General features: G+C 43.7%; 1 protein-coding gene across 5 annotated transcripts; it reads right to left on the reverse strand.

Annotated features, from left to right (window-relative positions):
• Positions 1-145: 145 nt before the first annotated feature.
• LOC147795903 (uncharacterized) lies at positions 146-16711 on the reverse strand. Of its 5 annotated transcripts, none has more exons than XM_087130628.1 (11): positions 16567-16695; positions 14644-14700; positions 13926-14049; positions 10278-10424; positions 8727-8892; positions 6290-6399; positions 5932-6095; positions 5699-5718; positions 5341-5477; positions 4177-4364; positions 146-3757 (listed from the first exon to the last, which is right to left on the reverse strand). In XM_087130628.1, coding segments are annotated over exons 3-11 (2580 nt in total). In that variant the 5' UTR covers positions 13928-14049; positions 14644-14700; positions 16567-16695; the 3' UTR covers positions 146-2111. The 5 variants fall into 5 exon arrangements, with proteins under 5 accessions (XP_086986754.1, XP_022082801.2, XP_086986753.1 ...); XM_022227109.2 differs by having other exon boundaries at positions 13926-14056; XM_087130627.1 differs by lacking the exon at positions 14644-14700 and having other exon boundaries at positions 13926-14056; positions 16567-16706.
• Positions 16712-16913: the final 202 nt, after the last annotated feature.

Below are 16913 nucleotides of genomic sequence, written 5' to 3' on the forward strand. Positions count from 1 at the left end.
GCCTTCCCTAGATGACATCACAGCAACAGCGCCCTCAGCTATTAAAAAGTGCATTTGTTCAATACATGTACATTTAACCTAAAATGGGACGTCGGCTAATTTTCCTACATTGTAGAAGGGTGAGAAAGTTGCAGGTAAAAAAATGTACCTATGAATAACTCATTGCTTCTACCCTTTAATTGCATAACCTTGTTGGGTTCAGCATGGTTAGGGTTAAGCTTTTATCACTCAGTTGTAGGCTACCCTTGCACAGACATAGTCTTGTCCAGTTCCAATTCTTGGTTACAATTTCACCTCAGACTACAGTGAACTTTAAGCATTTATGTTAAAGCTGCATGAAACATCAACCAAAATGCAGCTTCGTATTACAGTTTCAAAAACAGAACTGCACTTGGCCAGTGCTGTTCAAAGAGAGAGTTGTGACATGAATGTCTCAATCGTTGGAACCAAAATGGTGGATTATGCATCTCTGCACACGGTCAATAAACACACAATAGCTGCATTCTGTGCTGCTGCTACTGCACACATAATAAACAGCCATTTTGGTTCCACAGTCCGAGGTTGGTGGTACTCTCTCTATTTACAGCTCTGCACTGGGCCAGCCGGATCAACTTGGGAGTTTATGCATGTACAGGTATTCCTCAAATTGTTATACCTGTGCCTCGATGCACAAAGCACACAGTTGGCTAGATAGTATCTTCCTCAATCTAGCAAAATCAAGCCAACCGCCTCATCAAATGTGAAGGGATCAGTGAGGAGTGGGGTCAATAATGAATCTATTTGAATTTACTTGAGCAGAAGCTGATTGTAAATTACGTATTTTCCACTGCTAAGCCACCCAGTCTGTAATAACCGAGACAGCAGAATATGACGCCCACTGAATCCAACAGACTTTGGGAGAAAAAACAAAGCAAGGAAATTTAAGTTCGCCAGTTTCAACAACTAAGTTGCAACTTTTGAATTCAGGAGGGCCTGGGCCACTGTACATGATCATAAAAGGCGCCTAGTGATGAAAATGGCCAACTACGGGTGCATCCAGCTGCACCAACATTAAAATAAATAACATAAAAAATTCTTCTATTATACAACTGTCTCAGTGAAATTAACACTATGTATACACTGGGCAAATATATATATTGTTATAATAGCAATATTCATAATCAACACTGAATATAAACTTTAGGGTTTGCACAATGTTACCATTACTTCATTGTCTAGGAGTGAGATCAGGTGTTAAAACAGCAAATTACAACTGAATTTATCAAAAACAAATGCAGTACAATTCCTCAAACTTAACAAGAAAGACAAAGGGTCTACTGTGCTCAAAATTAGTCATATCTGAATGAGATCATGTTCATCACATTTAGAAGTTCCATTGGAGGGTACAGTGTGTAAAATGTTGTAAGATGCTCATGGTGTGGTACATCCCACAGCCCCAACAAGCTCCTAAGGGTAACAAACTGCAGACGTGTACTTCTATGCACGGGTGGAGCACCGAGTACGCACAAGAAGTCTTCTCAAAGCTCCAGCACACACACACGTGAGCGTGCCTTACCAGTGGCATTCAACTGTCGCCCTACCTACGTGTATTCCTCCAGTTGAGGGGGCTGATATTGGGATACCTGACACAGTCTGGTGAAAATGGGACTCGCCTGGGACCTGAACACCACTGCAGGTTGCTGCTACCGGTACACGTCGGCACCAAACAACTATGCCCAGACCCCTGCAGCTTTGTGCACATTGGGATGAAAATCGGTCAAGCATGCTTTCCTGGGTAACAGAGTGCTCTCTCTTCTCCACTCAAGTCCAAGAACAAGAGTCAATCACGCAATACTACCTCAGTTCACTTCCAATATTCAATAACGGACAGAAACAGGTGGGAATAATAATGATAATATGCATCAGTACTTGTTTAGGAATTCAAGAGATATATCCAAGAATAAGTGAAAACATTAAAAAGAATTCATTCAACTTGGTAGCACTGTTACTAATATATTCACAAACACAGGACAATTTGTTTTCACTTTTGTCGGATTTAGCAATCGATTTCAGTACAGGAAATGTCAATTATTAACCTAATGCTAGAGAAAGTGCTGTTTCTTTAATGTCCATCATAAAGGTTTCGATTTTGTGGGATAACACTTTCCCGTTTTTGGCAACTGAATGTCCATCGTCCTTTGTCCAAATATCAGTCGGATTTTGCGGGTGTTCCTGTTATCGACCGGCTTCACTGACACTTGGAAGGTCTGGGAAGGACTCTCTTCTGATTTGAGCACATCGCTCAGATGCTCTGTTTTTGGACTGTCCGGAAAGGAGGGATAGAAGGTCTTGACATCGCTGGAGTTAATATGCTTTGGAGGCACGCTTTTGTCAACCTTCTGGAGGATGGGATGGGGAGGGATCTCATAAAGGTGACGCAGCTGCGACATCCGAGGTACAAACTGGTGGCTTGTCTTCTTCCGCTCCGGTGAGTTAAACTTCAAATTAGCCCGTGCCCTGAGGAGACTCGGGGAAGCTGGAGGGGAATCAGTCTTGGAGGTGGAGGTAGGTGACTGGGGGAGTTTGGGTCCGGGGATGAGGACCCGCTGCCCTCGAGTCAGGCGACTCGGGGAGTCGGGGACATCAAGGAGAAGTTTCTGGTCTTGACTAGTGGTGATGGAGCTGCTTTCGCACGACACTGAATGCTGTCTTGGTGACACCTCATCCTCTGACGATGTGACAACTTCCTCTATACAGCCATTAGAATCTTTCATACGGATTTTCAACTTGGGGATTTTTTGCACTGCTTCCGCGATTAATTCCGCGTCGTATTTTGTCATCTTGCGTTTGGGTAAAATGAGAGGCGGCACTTCTAATCCCTCTGACTTGCCATGCTTAACTTTCAGATCCTTACAGTTTTTGCTACAATCTGTCTCTCTGCGCTCCCTCTTTCCCCCATGTCGATTAGTTCTGGCAGGCCCATCATCTAGAAGGTTGCGCTTCCCTGCAATGGCCCGATCTCTCGGCACTCCCCGGATCTTAAGCTTCGTCTCGCAGTCCGAGATCTCTGATTCGTACGTCAAATCTTTCTCAATGGCCTTCGGAGCCTTTGACAAATGTCTGACATTAAACGTCACCTCGGTGTCACAGCTACTGCAATTGGACTGTTGGTCCAGGGCCAATCCCACCGCTGCCACCGACCCGGACCTAGACCTCAGACCAGGGACACTGCTCACCCCCTCCACCCCTCCACTTGGATCCAGACAGGTTTCTCGGGGAAGCTTCGATAATTCCTGCATTTCCTCTGTCGCAGACACCCTTCGCTTGCGAGACTCCCTGGACCGCCTCCGTTCTGTCCTGGAAGCAGCCACACACTCGACTGCCTCCGTGTCAACTATGCCCCCATTCAGGTGAGCCTCCTCGACCCTAGGCGAGGGCACAGGCTCCTCATTTAGTGACATCCGCCTCTCACGGCCCTCCCTGCCAGCCTTCCTCCGCTCCTCCCTGCGCAGCCTGGAGGCGTACCTCACACCCCCTTCCTCCACAGTCAGTGTGCCATCCTCCTTGATCTTGTGGGGCGTCAGGACCACCTTGGCTTCCCTGAGTTTGTAGCCCTCTGCCACCAGCAGCTGAGCATCGTACTTTGAGAGGCACTTCTTCTCAGCAATGAGGTCCACCAGGGTCTGGTTAGCCAAGAAGGATGGAGAGAGAGGCTGGGAGGAGCGCGAGCGACTCCAGGGGCAACTGCTACCATCAGAGCTTCCGCTACATTCGGAATCTGTGAAGACACCAAGCATCAAAACTTCCTTTTATATACCAGTAATGATCATGAACAACATATCCAATTCGACCAGTTCTTTTGAACAAAGCCCAAACAAAACACTGCTACATTCAAACGCCAACCACTTGGCATATATATACAGAAAAGAAATGCTTCTGCATGGAATGAAGCCATCGATGCCCGACTTAAAAAAAGGCAGTGACTGATATCAAGCTCTGAACATTTTAGCAGTTTCTTGTGACTAGTGTGATATGACCAAGGGTCAATTTCACAGACCTGCTAAGCTCAGAAAACATCTGTCTAGCATATAACAGGTTACCAGCTTAAACGTCCTTGCAAGTCCTTTAGTTTACTTAGCAAGATTATCTAAAAAGCCGGTTGGCCTACGGTCGAGGACAATGCCTGTGACAACATACCACTTCTCCGCAGCAGCCGAGAGGGCAACACACTCTTCACCACACTGCCCTCCTCCTGGCTGGGCCCGCCCTCCTCTTCATTCTTGGCTTTCTGCCAGCGCAGCCGTCGGTCGGTGTCCCTCAGGCTGTACTTGTTCTCATCAATCTTGACCGGCGTGTCTTTGGGGGTGAAGGCACCCATCTGCCTCCTGAGTAACAAAGATGCACACCTCTTTGACAGCACCCCACATGACCAAATGGACCTTTCCCCAATATATGCAAATTAGAGAGGCGCATGTGCGCTACTACCACTGGTTGGCAAGCGCGGCCGTCACCACTGCCGGCAGTGTAGGTCAGCTGCTGTAACCATAACCTGGCGCAATGAACGTCAATCAAAACCGTATTACAGCCTTTGTCCGATACTTCACACTTTTCTCGAAACTAGGTGAAGTTTTCAGTGTCCTGAGGTTAGAAAGTAACAATTCCTAGTCTTTAAGTTTGGCACTCATATCAAACTATACTAGTAGAGATACATGCACATGGAGATTTGTATTGTTACGTCATAGATTTAAGCAACTTTGCCAACCAGTGGCAGTAATGAGCATGCACCTGCCTTATTTGCATATTTCATGGGAAAGGTCCATTTTGTCCAACTTTGCAGAAGGGTACACTTAATACAAAGAATTCCATGATGGAAGTGAACTTATGTTTAAGCCAAAGACACTAAGAACAGTAGGTGAAACTTTTTTGTAACTTATTTTTCTATGTGACATTCCATACGATTTGAGATGAAATGCATTTCTAGAAACGACCACACAATTTATAACTTCATACCAATTTCACTCGTGACACGACCAACACCAGTTATTCATACCAGAAACAACAGTAGTGGCGGCAAGAAGGCAAATTCTTTTCTTCACTAAAATATTTAATTTTTTTCTGCCTATTGCTACTATGAATCTTACCAGACAGAACATGCCACGAAAAAGCAAACTCTAGTAGTGCTTGGCCAATTTGAACTGTTTAATGTTTCTCTCTTAACCAGTTATGTACAAGAAAGGTTATTCCTTCAGCATTAGTTGTACCAGTATCCTCAACAACTTTGAATCCTCAACAAAATGAGATGATTACGGAAACGAACAACACTCCTTGATCAGCAATTCCTGGAAAATGTACCCAACGTACCGCTCGCAGGTTTCACATTCACAGTGACAGTTGCCTTCCCCAAAGAATCCGTCGCCATAGAAACAGGTGATTTCCTCTCCGGGTTCAATGTCCCGTAGTACTTTGACACAGGCTGTGTCGCGACCCGTAGAAACAAACTGCACGTGAAAAGTTCAGACCCCCCAAAAAACAAAAGAAAATCGATCACTGGCTTACTTTCTAACGAGGCTTGAATTTTAATAGTCTAAAATTCTGCCCATAATAGTTTTGACTTTCTAGGCATATGAGCTTTGGACCCAAAAATAACTGAGGTGAGATTATCATTATTAACAATCGGAATCAAATTCAAAAATGAAAGAAAACTGACTGCAGTGCTTACCTTGCAGTTTGGCCGACAATCTTCAAAAGAAAAGTAAAGAGATGGATAAAAATAAGTGGAATTAGTTTGACACCTGTTGTTTGACACCTGTTGCATATACATATATACCAAGAAGCCTAGGATGAGAGTTGCAATGAGTTCACAATAATGGAACACTGCAGAACTTCCCCACTGAACTTAAAAAGGATCAATATGCAAGCATTCAGCAATCAAATAGCGCAAAGGTGTTTTACCATGATTAATGAAGGCTGCGGGGCCCAGCCACAGCTGGGCACAGTTCTTCCTGGTCGAGAACATGACACTGAAATCGTTGACGCCCGTCTTGAGGGAGTTCTCCTCGCACTCTGTCAGCTCGGCGATGCAGCCCACCAGGTTGAGAATCGTATCACTCTTACTCCTGTAAATATGTTACGCACACACAGCGTTCACTTCTGCATTTCTGCAACTACCACCCATCACAGACGTTGAATAATCACTCGCTAGTACACAAATACATCAAGATGCAGCAAGAAGTTAATTGCACATCAGCCCGGTCTATATGTACTTGTGGATCAGGGCTCAGGCCTTAGAAATCGTTTTTATGTAACTCACCAAACCCGGGTCGCCACAATTTTTCCTCCTGCCCCTTCCAAAGAGTAGCGGAAGCAGGGCTTCACTTCAAACCCAGACGTCTTGTCGAACATCGCCAGATAGCGAAACACCTGCGTATTGTACAGCGGAAAGGGACACGTGGATGACACAAACAGCCCAACTTACTTTCACCTGAGAGCAGATCAAATACACTGGTCCACACTGAACCACAAATACCTGCATACATGTATGCGGCAGGGTATAAAACAGCAGCTGGGAATGTACATCTTCCCAGAACAAAAAGCCGTTTTCCTCATTCATATGAGGAACACGAGTCTTCACAGCCTAGCCATTATCACATGACCCTTGAAATGGAGTTTGACGAGTACATGCACATTCACAGAAAAGCAAACGAGTCACACAAGAGTTACATGTGGACTTACAGGTACCGGTAGATCAATCCAGAAAGGCCAAGGTTAAACAATGGGCTCAACAAACCTAAAAAAACAGTTCAAGCTACTTCTCCACAGAAGACAGTGATTAAGTGGACTCAAATTATGGACAGGCTCAGCTTTACTCGGCCAAGTTTGTGCAAAAAAGCTCTACAAATGAACAGACAATTTCTGTATGACCACACCAGGATGTAGGCAAAAACTGAAGGCCAGTGTGCGTGTACACGTATATCCAATTTTGGCTCTAATCCAATTGTGACACTTCACACTTCGGGACTTATTTTGGGTATTACACAAGTGAGACGTAAATGTAATTCAACTATGCCCACCCTGAAAACCCCTGAAACAATTGGGAAATTCCCTTCTCATGGCCCTGCTTATCCCCCCAAAAGAAATGACTTCAACAAGGAAGAATTCCTTGTAAGTTGAGACAAAAATTAAACCTGTTGGAAAGCCCAACTTCTTCCGGCCCAGACAAGAGACACGGCCGACGAAACTGATGACTTGAAAACGAAACTCATCTCCCATGTTGTACACTTCACTGACTGTATTATGATCGCTACAGTGAACCATTTCACCATTGTTTTGAATTAACTACAGTTATCTCGAAATGCTTGTGTGTCTCACTTCCTAAAAAATGAAACAATCTACATGAAAATTACGATACACTGAAAACCTTGCCAATGTGAAATTGAAACGTGCTGGCAAGTCGTCAGGAAACAAGAAATAGGACAACAGTGACGTAAAGGAAATGACATGATGCCGTGAATTTGGTCTGATAAACAAATCCAAAATTAGTTTCAACCACAGCAGTAGATCTAAATGAAATAATGCCATTTAATCTCAAAAAAAGGTTTAAAACATTGAAGCATTAACCCTAGCCCACTAGGCTCCTGCACTAAGGAACATACACCGTACAGAACCCAACTTCAACTTCAATTGATACAATGTACTTGTCTATGTATACAGTAGGTACAAGCAGGTCACTCTACCAAATCTGATAAACCCCATCAATATGACTGTTGGAATTTCAGTGATATGATATGGTATGGTATGGTACGGGTCTATGTAGTATAGGATGACTTGCACTGAACAGTACCAAACCTGACAAAATCAAGCATAGTCCAACAATTGGTACAGCAAGCCAGACACTGCACACAATGACCCCTGTGTGTCCCAGCTCACACAAACTCAAAACACCATCACCCTGGGCCTTTGATACCAAGTCCAATACCATTCAACAAGTTCATCGAGTATGGTACCAAACCTGCCAAAACCTTGCAAACCCTGCTGGAGTTTGATGGATACTAGACAGTTAGGGTTAACATACTGCATACTCCCTCTCAGCCGTACATGTACCAAAAAACTGTACTTCTTTCAAGCACAATACATGTACCTGTACCTTTAGCCTTACGTACACTGACTACGTGCAACTGTGGTATTCACTGAACATTTTGATGGTGTACTCTAGCCCCCTTGGGGTGTGTGCATCGGATGATTCAGAACTGCCGAGGTTAAACAATTGTGCGGAAGTCGCACCGGACATTTACAAAATTAACCTGCAACCCCCTGAGCCCTTTTCCCTAGGATGCAACCAGCATTCTGTACAATCCTCTATGCAGTAATAGAGTGCAGCCTCAATCCTCCAAAATCCTCCAAATGTCATGCAAGCCTTCCTTGGAGGTTGTGACCACTGCCTCAATCCTTCAACATCTTCTGCCAAATAACTGTAAACGGGTTGGGGCGGTATGAACAATTTCCACTATAATCTAGGGCCATATTCGTGCATGGCTGAACACACGCAAGGCCCGGCCCAAGACTTTGACACAAAGCGCATCCTTCAATATCAGCCACACTTTTCTTACATAGAGCAGCAATCATGCCTATCCTCCACCTGGGCGGTGAGGATTTTGAAAGGTTAAGAGCAGATTCCAATCTTTAGTCACAAAAAGCACAATGGCTGAAATTACACAGACAAGAATAAAGACCGATTGGAGCCAACTCACATGCTGCTTGAAGATGGTCACTTGGTGCTTGGACTTGTTAAGGAAGAAGACCCTGGCCCAGTCGCCCGACACCAGGCCCTTGTAGGCCCGCTCGTAGTTGTGGGACTTCTTGAAGCGCAGGATGATGTCCCGAAGGTATTCCTTCCTTGCATCCACAGGGCGGAACCTGGGTTTTGATGGGAAACAAAACGACATTTCAGTGCGGAGTCCAAAATTCTTGACCTTTTTTGTTTAAGGGGTAATCTGCCCATGAAGAGTTGGGATCGCTTTTGTAGAGGGCTACTTTAAGGCCTTTTCACACTGCAACCTCTCAACGTGGGTTGAACATTTGATTTTTGAACCCTGCATTCAACCTGGGGTTATTTCACACTTGTTTTAGGCAAACTGACCGTGTCGGGGCAAATTTCATCTGGAGATGAGCACAACCCTAGTCTGAGTTCAACCCAAGCTGGAGTCAATCTCTGGGTTGAACTTGACGCATGGTTGAAAAAGTTCAAGTGCCAATCTTTACTAGTTTTCAACCCAGTATCAACATTGCATCAACCCCCAGATGTGTCACGTGTGAAAAGGCCTTTTAGAGTATAGGGATTTGGGTTTGAATTTTGGGACTGAGTTTCAACTTTGGGTGTGGTTCAATTTTCTTTTAAGAAAAGCAACTTGCAATGCTCTGTGAGACAAGAAATTTCAGATCCTTGACTGCTGCAAATACTGAACGACATGTTTTGTGAGTGGTGCATCAAGATGTCAAGTAAAATCCCTAAAATTGCATGAACTTTATATTTGTCAGCAGTGGTAACCTGTCCCAGTATTAAACACATCTGGGGATCTTTAGAGAAACAGAACCAAACAAAGAATTTTGGCCTGTTGGTTTCTTCGTTTGATATTGTTCTGGTATGTATGAGTCAATTCCCAACACTTATGTGCAAGTGGAGAGCTCAATTGAGGCTGAGCAGCATTTAAATTTATAGGTAGCCAAGGCCAAAAAGCTGCAATAGTTCAAGTGGGAACCAGTCGTAATTGGCACACGATGCCTGACTTCTGGCTGGTAACCTTGTCTTGTTTAGCAAGTATTTTCCTTGTTAACCCTAGCAGCCCTAAATACTACAAAGTACTACTTAATTGTAAAATATAGTATTCAGCACTGTCACTTGTAAGAGGACATTACCTTATTGTTCTCTGAAACCATAAAATACAATTAGATAAGACAGGATACCGTACAATGCTGTGGCGCTTTATTTACCGGTATTTATACATTTATTACTTTATAGTTCTCAGTAGAGTAACAATGGACGGTGCCCTAGCCAGAAGAAGTAATTTGTAGTGCAAGACCCTTCAGGCTCAGGCTACGGCTTAGTGTTGTGTAGGATTGAGTACTGCATGCCAAATTTTATGCAGAACTGTTAGGGTTAAGGCAGTGTCTGCAGCCACAACCATAGACTTGTGCATATTTTCGAGCTGCAGGCAAGTCATGCGACCACGGCTTGAGTGGATTTCCCTGCCTAGCAGTTCAATGTTATCGGGCACCTGCCTAGTCTGCAGTGCTGACCTCACCTTGTGTTCATCTTGTGCGTGGTGAAGTTGAGGTAGGGGTCAAGGACCAGGCTGGTGGCCAGGTCATCGTTCTCACCCAGCTCCTTCCAGTTCATACCAGAGCTGGGCTTCAGCGGCCAGCCAGGGCCTGTTCCATCAATACCCATCCTGGGGAAAAACAGAAACCAACTTATTCTCATATGATCACCGGCACCAGAGACTAATGCAACATGGTACCTTTGTGCTTGCTTTGGGCAGAGAGTTGACAGTTCCGAGAAATCTTCCTCTGCACGAAATAACATGCAAGCAAGGGGAATAAACAGTTCCCATTATTTTCGTTTTCACAAACTCCACCACGGTCATAGATAGTGAATTTTGATCACGTAATAATATGTTACAAACGCGCATGTACCAGTATCATTCACGCGGTGCGCTACGGTGATGTCACACCACAAAACACAATGAATCATGGTGATCTTTCCCAGAGTTAATGTGTCGCGTCTACTACATTGTAATTGTATAACCTTGGGTATGACAGTGGATGGCCGAAGTGGTACTCATGACACAGGAGCATGCTCTGACCATTGCTTCTGCTACGATCGTCATTGTCGTTTATATAAAACGCTCATTCCATAGTATCATCTAGTCTGCTCTTCAATCTTGTCCATACTTTTCAACGAATCCTGTTGTGAATAATGTCTGGAAATTCAATCACTCGACAAAACCCCCAATTTTTGTTACAGATCACCGGTTTCTCTATCAAACAAATGTTTTAAATCCTAAGTTTCTCCCCCTCCCACAAAAAATAAAAACACAGGTCAACAAAGGACATCGTGATCAATCATTTTCTTTGAAATTCATATCTAATTTACTGTTCATCTGTTTTAATTAGTCAAAGTGTTTTAATATATCTGGCAATGAAATACATGTATTACAGATATAAGAGCATTCCGGTGAAATCTTTGACCACGGTATAGCAAAACAATTGTTGACTGCAGTGACGGGGTCCATGAGTTTTGTACACCCTTGGGGGGCAAATCGCACCCTTGGCTTCGCCCCGAGCGCCATTTGCCAACTCAGGTGTACAAAACACCACGGACCCTACACCACAGGCAACAACTGTTACATGTAACGCACATAAGTCTCAGTACACTTCTTCCATGAAATGAAACCTTCCTTAACCCTCCTATGCTGAAGTCAACTCTTTGGGTCACTTGGTAAACACCTCAAAGAAGCACAGCTGTGTGGTGTTGTGCACTGCACCAACATGCAAGAGAGTGACCTTGGGCACTTGTGCATATTTGTGCTGTAAAACTAAAGGAGGGTTAATCTCTTAAGATTCATTTTAATTACGTGGTATTAAGTATGCTAAAGGATAATCCGTGTCAAACACTTCCAAGTATTTTCCTCTGAATCACACACCAAAAACGTGCTTACGAGTCTGTGAAAACCAAAATCTTGAAATCAGACATTAACCCTAACCCCCAAGGCCCTTTTTGCTAGGGACCCTCCGCAATCATCCAGAATCCTCCAATTTGGAGGGTGAAAAAATTGGATTCTCCCTAAATCCTACGAAAAGTCTTGAAAATGTTACTTGGAGGTGTGCCTGCTGCCTCAATCCTTCAAAATCCTCCAGCATTTCCTGTCATTATGTTGAGGCATTGCGAACGACATTCTTGAGCAGTGCAGTTGATTCAAAAGAAATATCAGGTTAATTTATGCATGACTAAGCAAAAACAACACAAGGTCTAACCTACGACCAGCATCCTTCGCAATAAGCCATGCACTGCTGCCATTCACCCTCAATCCTCCAAAATCACCCACAGGATTTTGGAGGATAGGGTTATATATGCAAAATTCACTTTACAGTACAGGTCAGAATTTTAGCCAACATGCTTAGCATGGCAGCACATATCAAATCCAACAGACACGAAAGGAGTTATCCACACATAAACTACATGTAATTAGTTATTCCATTAAACTTCATACCTGCGTCTTGAGTGCTTTATTTAATTCAAACAATTGAAGTGTGATTGATAAAATTGGCGTTCATGAGTCCACAGTGACAGTTAATCCGACGGGATAGTTTTTTGCATGCACAAAGTTAATGAGCATTATCGTTAAAATCCAAGATGGTGGGGTCCATGGAACAAGAAAAACAATGTGGGCAGCTCGGACTAATACCGAGTAACAGCGCCGCCAGCATCGATGACAGCTTGGCAACGCCGGCCCATTGACCCCAACAGATTGGCTAGGATCTGACGATCCAGACCATACCAAATCCGCTGGAGAATTTGGAACAATTCATCCTTGTTTCGAGGCCTAACTTCGCGGTGAAGTTGCCTCTTCAACTCGTTCCACAAATTCTCCAGGGGATTCAGGTCAGGGCTCTGGGCCGGCCATTCCATGACCTGGAATTCCCAACTGCCCCCCATCTCTCGAATGAAATCTGGGGTCGGATCGGCCAGGTATTCCTGTGTAATCCTTGCAGTATGCAGCGGTGCATTATCCTGCTGAAACAAAAATTCAGGACCGATCAAATGATGGGCAGAAGGGATCAAGTGGTCGCGGAGAATATCAACATAAACCGCTGCACTGATATTTTCCTCGACCCGCACAAGGTCACCGACACCAGCAGAGCTAAAACATCCCCACACCATTATCCCAGAACCACTGTGTTTGACTGATGGGACCACACAGTCCTCTGAATATTCTTCAGCCACACTTCGCCGAACGTAAACCCGTCCATCAGATTGGTAGAGCTTGAAGCGTGATTCGTCCGACCACAAGACTTTGGCCCAGTTGTCAGGGGTCCAGGTGAGATGCTCTCGAGCCCAAACCATCCGTCGGGCTTTGTGATCGGCAGATAGGCGTGGTTTGTGCCTCGCAACCCGTCCATGCAAGCCTGCTGCTGCTAGGCGACGAAATATGGTTGATCTATGCACTTTGACTCCGGTTGTCGTGGCAAGGTCATCCCTGAGCTCAGGGGCCGTCAGGAAGTGGTTCCGGCGGGAAGTGCGGACTAGATAGCGATCAGCGCGGTCAGTCGTCCGCTTGGGTCAGCCAGATTTCGGAACATTCTCCATGGAATTTCTCTCCTCTAGCTTCTTCAAATTGTACCTGACTGTAGCCTCGCTGATCTCTAGCCTACGGGCTATTTCCCGGTTGGAGATCCCCTCCATATCCCAAGCATGGATAATCCCTTTTTGATAGTCGTTGAGCTGATTTTTGAGTGGCATTGTCGACGCATCAGAGAGCTTGCAGAACGCATGCACATGCAAAATTTCCCACGCCTGGTAAAAAAGGCCAATGGACTCTAATTTCAATATTTATGAATGAATGGCCCCATTTTACTTCGTAAATACCCATTAAATGGCTTGAAAGAAAGTGCACTTTTTCCCCATTGGATTAAATGCCCAATCAATGATATTCATAAGCTCATGAATACTTAAGGAGGCAATTTAAAACGGCGGTTTAACGTCACAGAACGGTTTTACAAGTTACCATGCTTTTGCCACGAAGGAAAAGGTGTTTAGTGTTTGATACATGAATATTACTGACTAAAATAAAGACACAAGTTTTTTCAACAATCATGATATATTTATTGGAAGTTTCGATTTGATAATGCAACTGTTGGTAAGTAAACACATCTGCACGCAGTGCACTTACATGTAACTCAATGTTCACTGCACGTTGTCGGTGACCTGTCCGGTCTGTGGTCCCAAGCCGTGGCGAGATAATGAGGTCTGGGGTCTGGCTTATCGTGCATTGGACCAGCAACACCAGGTAAAAACTGAAAACTTGAAAAGCGTGTAATGAACAGCGTGTCAGGCTCTCTGATCGTTTTAGTCTCGACTAAAATTCTGACCTGCACTGTACAGTAGTTCATGAAACCAAGATACATGAACATGCAGTTCATTGCAAAGTTTTTCACCAAAGCTACCAAACCAGGACTTTCGTACTGGTCTGTGATGTAACTAATATCTTGGCATGTACATGTACACTTGAATCATTTCTCTGCACATCTACACGATAAACAAGTTTTAACCGACAGGTGGATCGCGGGATCACTGTTTAACAGAGCACTAACTTGTTTAAGCAGAAAAAAAATACTTGTGCTTCCGGTTTCCGACCGACCCTAATTTGTATAAGTTGGAAAATCAAATTTAAAAACATTTTAAAAAGGAAAATAATAAATTCTGTTGTCTTTTCTGTCTGTACAATACACCTCTGAACAACCTTTTTCATGTTAAAATGCTTGTTTTTAGAGTTCCTTTCACGAGCCCTGACGTGGTACGCAAAGCTCAGTGCATAACATTGGTTCCCATCGCACCACGCCGACGCAAAAAAACATGTGATGGAAATGTGGTAACAAGTCTATACACACCTGTCGCAATAGCCTCGTTTTACACTACATCGGCTGTACACGCACACAACCCTACAGCTGCAAAGCGAAAAAACATTCGTAATTCAAGAAGACTTTTGCAAGTTAATTCAAAAACCTTGGTCTCTTATCTACATGTATGTATTTCATGTGTTCAAAAGTTTCATTTGAGGTTGTTTTGCTTGTACTTGAAGCGAGCATGTTTCCACAAAATTCCTGCTGCAGCACGAGGTTTATCGCCCAGTCACCCACCCCTCTGGCATGTCTGGATGCATCACACGTGCATCCAGATGCATCCATACACAGACATCACGGGCCAGTTTGCCATCGTCATTACCTGACTGGCATATATAAAACTCTGTCCAAGAAGTTAACATGTACTTGATGTTATCAAACTCGGTTAGATAAAAATCTCTTAAAAAGTTGACACCCATATGGGACTTTGTGCACAGAGACTGTTGGACTTAGTTTTTCTGAGGTATGCCAAACCCAATGCAAAAGTCAGCTGTTATGGGCCTACCAGACCTATCCCCACAGAATTAAACACTTTACTACTGTTTAATTCTGTGTGGTTAGGGAAGGAAGATGTTGAGCGTTACATCTATCTTTGAAAGTGCGCAAATTTTTACATTTCCCGCAACCACAGATATTGGCATAAAAATTGCGCACAGTGATAACAATTGCGTGGATAAATGAACCACAGGGAATAGTCGTACACAAGTATTGACAAGAGACTGACATCGTCTGCACATCTGGCATAATTTTGTTGGGCCTGTTTCGCACTTGACGTGTCTGCTGCCTATACAGCGTGGCACATACATGTGTACTTATTATATGTTACATCACGGTACATCACAAGTGAATGCCAGTTGACACGAGAAATTCCGCCATTTGAGCATTTTGATGAATATTGCCACTTAACAGCAATTAAATTTCCATCGACATTGAAATTCTGACATTTCTTCCTCCTAAAACTAATTCCCCATGAGGGCTATTAACTTCTCCTGTTGAATTTAATTTGGAAAATTCTTAGAGCCGCGGATGTATTTTTGGAAATATATCTGCAATAAAAGTAGGATTCCCACACAAATTCAATAACAATCAGGGAAAATAAGAGTTTGAAATGACCCCCAAAACTACTAGTTTGTACTGGAATCCTAGCCTTTCCTCAAGGCAATAGGTCGGGACAGGGCCCAGTATATGACGGAGGAGTATTTGTCGGGCCCTGGTGACGGGTCTAGGCTCTGTCAAACGCTAACCATCACGACTCCCTTTAAACACACACAACTTCAAGGCACAAAAAATTTTGCACATTCAACATGTTCAAAGGTTGCGCTCAGATTTAAAATATGCACAATCTTGAATTGCTCAAAGAAAACTTCGCAAGTTGAAGATTGCACTGAAAAGAGTTATAAAAACACATGAGCAGAACGACCAAGCGATCGTGCAGATCGGCCGAACGGATCAATTAAACCCAGCCGTTTCACCGTTACCATGCATGAACAGCGCCGAACGCTTGTGGGCCATAGGCCTAGGCATGCTACATGTACAATGTGCTAGGCCTGCTGCAACTTGCCATTACGGTGACACGACTGCAGTACTCATGAACACAAACTTAGTTCTTTTCCTACCTCCATGGTTAATTGGACTAACTCCTAGGCCTATAACCTTTATAAATTGTGAAAAATGCATTGGCAGACTGGTAATAAAAACATTTTCAGTGAAAATGTAAGCGGACACACAGCCCAGCTATTTTTAAATATTTAATTTCTACGGTTAATTTATGCAAACGCCATTCCTATTCCCGTCAAGTGTGATCAACACGATCGATTCAGAAGAAACGCCACAACTACAGAACGAAAAGGTGACAAAATTACGATAAGGTTGGAAATACAAATGAACAATCTTACATCTGAAGACCCTTACCTTTTTTCTAGGAGGGTTTTACGATCCAAAACATCTAAGAAGAAACTGGAAATGGCAGAATATCCCGGAGTTTCCTTGTGCGCCAGACTTCACCAATTCGAAATACCAGGATCGAGATAAAAATGGCGAGTAGTCAGCTGACTCATTTTTATGCATACGCACACGATCAACAATAGTCCCTGCTTTACCCATTATTTTAACAATATTGACATAAGTCTGCAAAGCTAACTGTTACATAAAACTCTGAAATTTTTAGAATCTTATTTAAGACCATTTTTCTCCTGAAACGTAGACTATAACTCTTTACATTACTTGGCTTTGGCGTATGAATAAATTCTGTAAGGTGT

This window comes from Acanthaster planci, linkage group LG20 (assembly GCF_054643075.1).
Source record: "Acanthaster planci isolate LZ-2023a linkage group LG20, COTS_SCS, whole genome shotgun sequence".
NCBI classification, from domain to species: Eukaryota; Metazoa; Echinodermata; class Asteroidea; order Valvatida; family Acanthasteridae; genus Acanthaster; species Acanthaster planci.

Excerpts from the sequence above, each read along its gene's own strand:
- LOC147795903 (XM_087130627.1), bottom strand. Across the intron at positions 8,893-10,277 it reads ACGCACAAGATGAACACAAG|GTTCCGCCCTGTGGATGCAA; the intron begins GTGAGGTCAGCA and ends ATCAAAACCCAG. Across the intron at positions 6,400-8,726 it reads TGACCATCTTCAAGCAGCAT|GTGTTTCGCTATCTGGCGAT; the intron begins GTGAGTTGGCTC and ends TACAATACGCAG.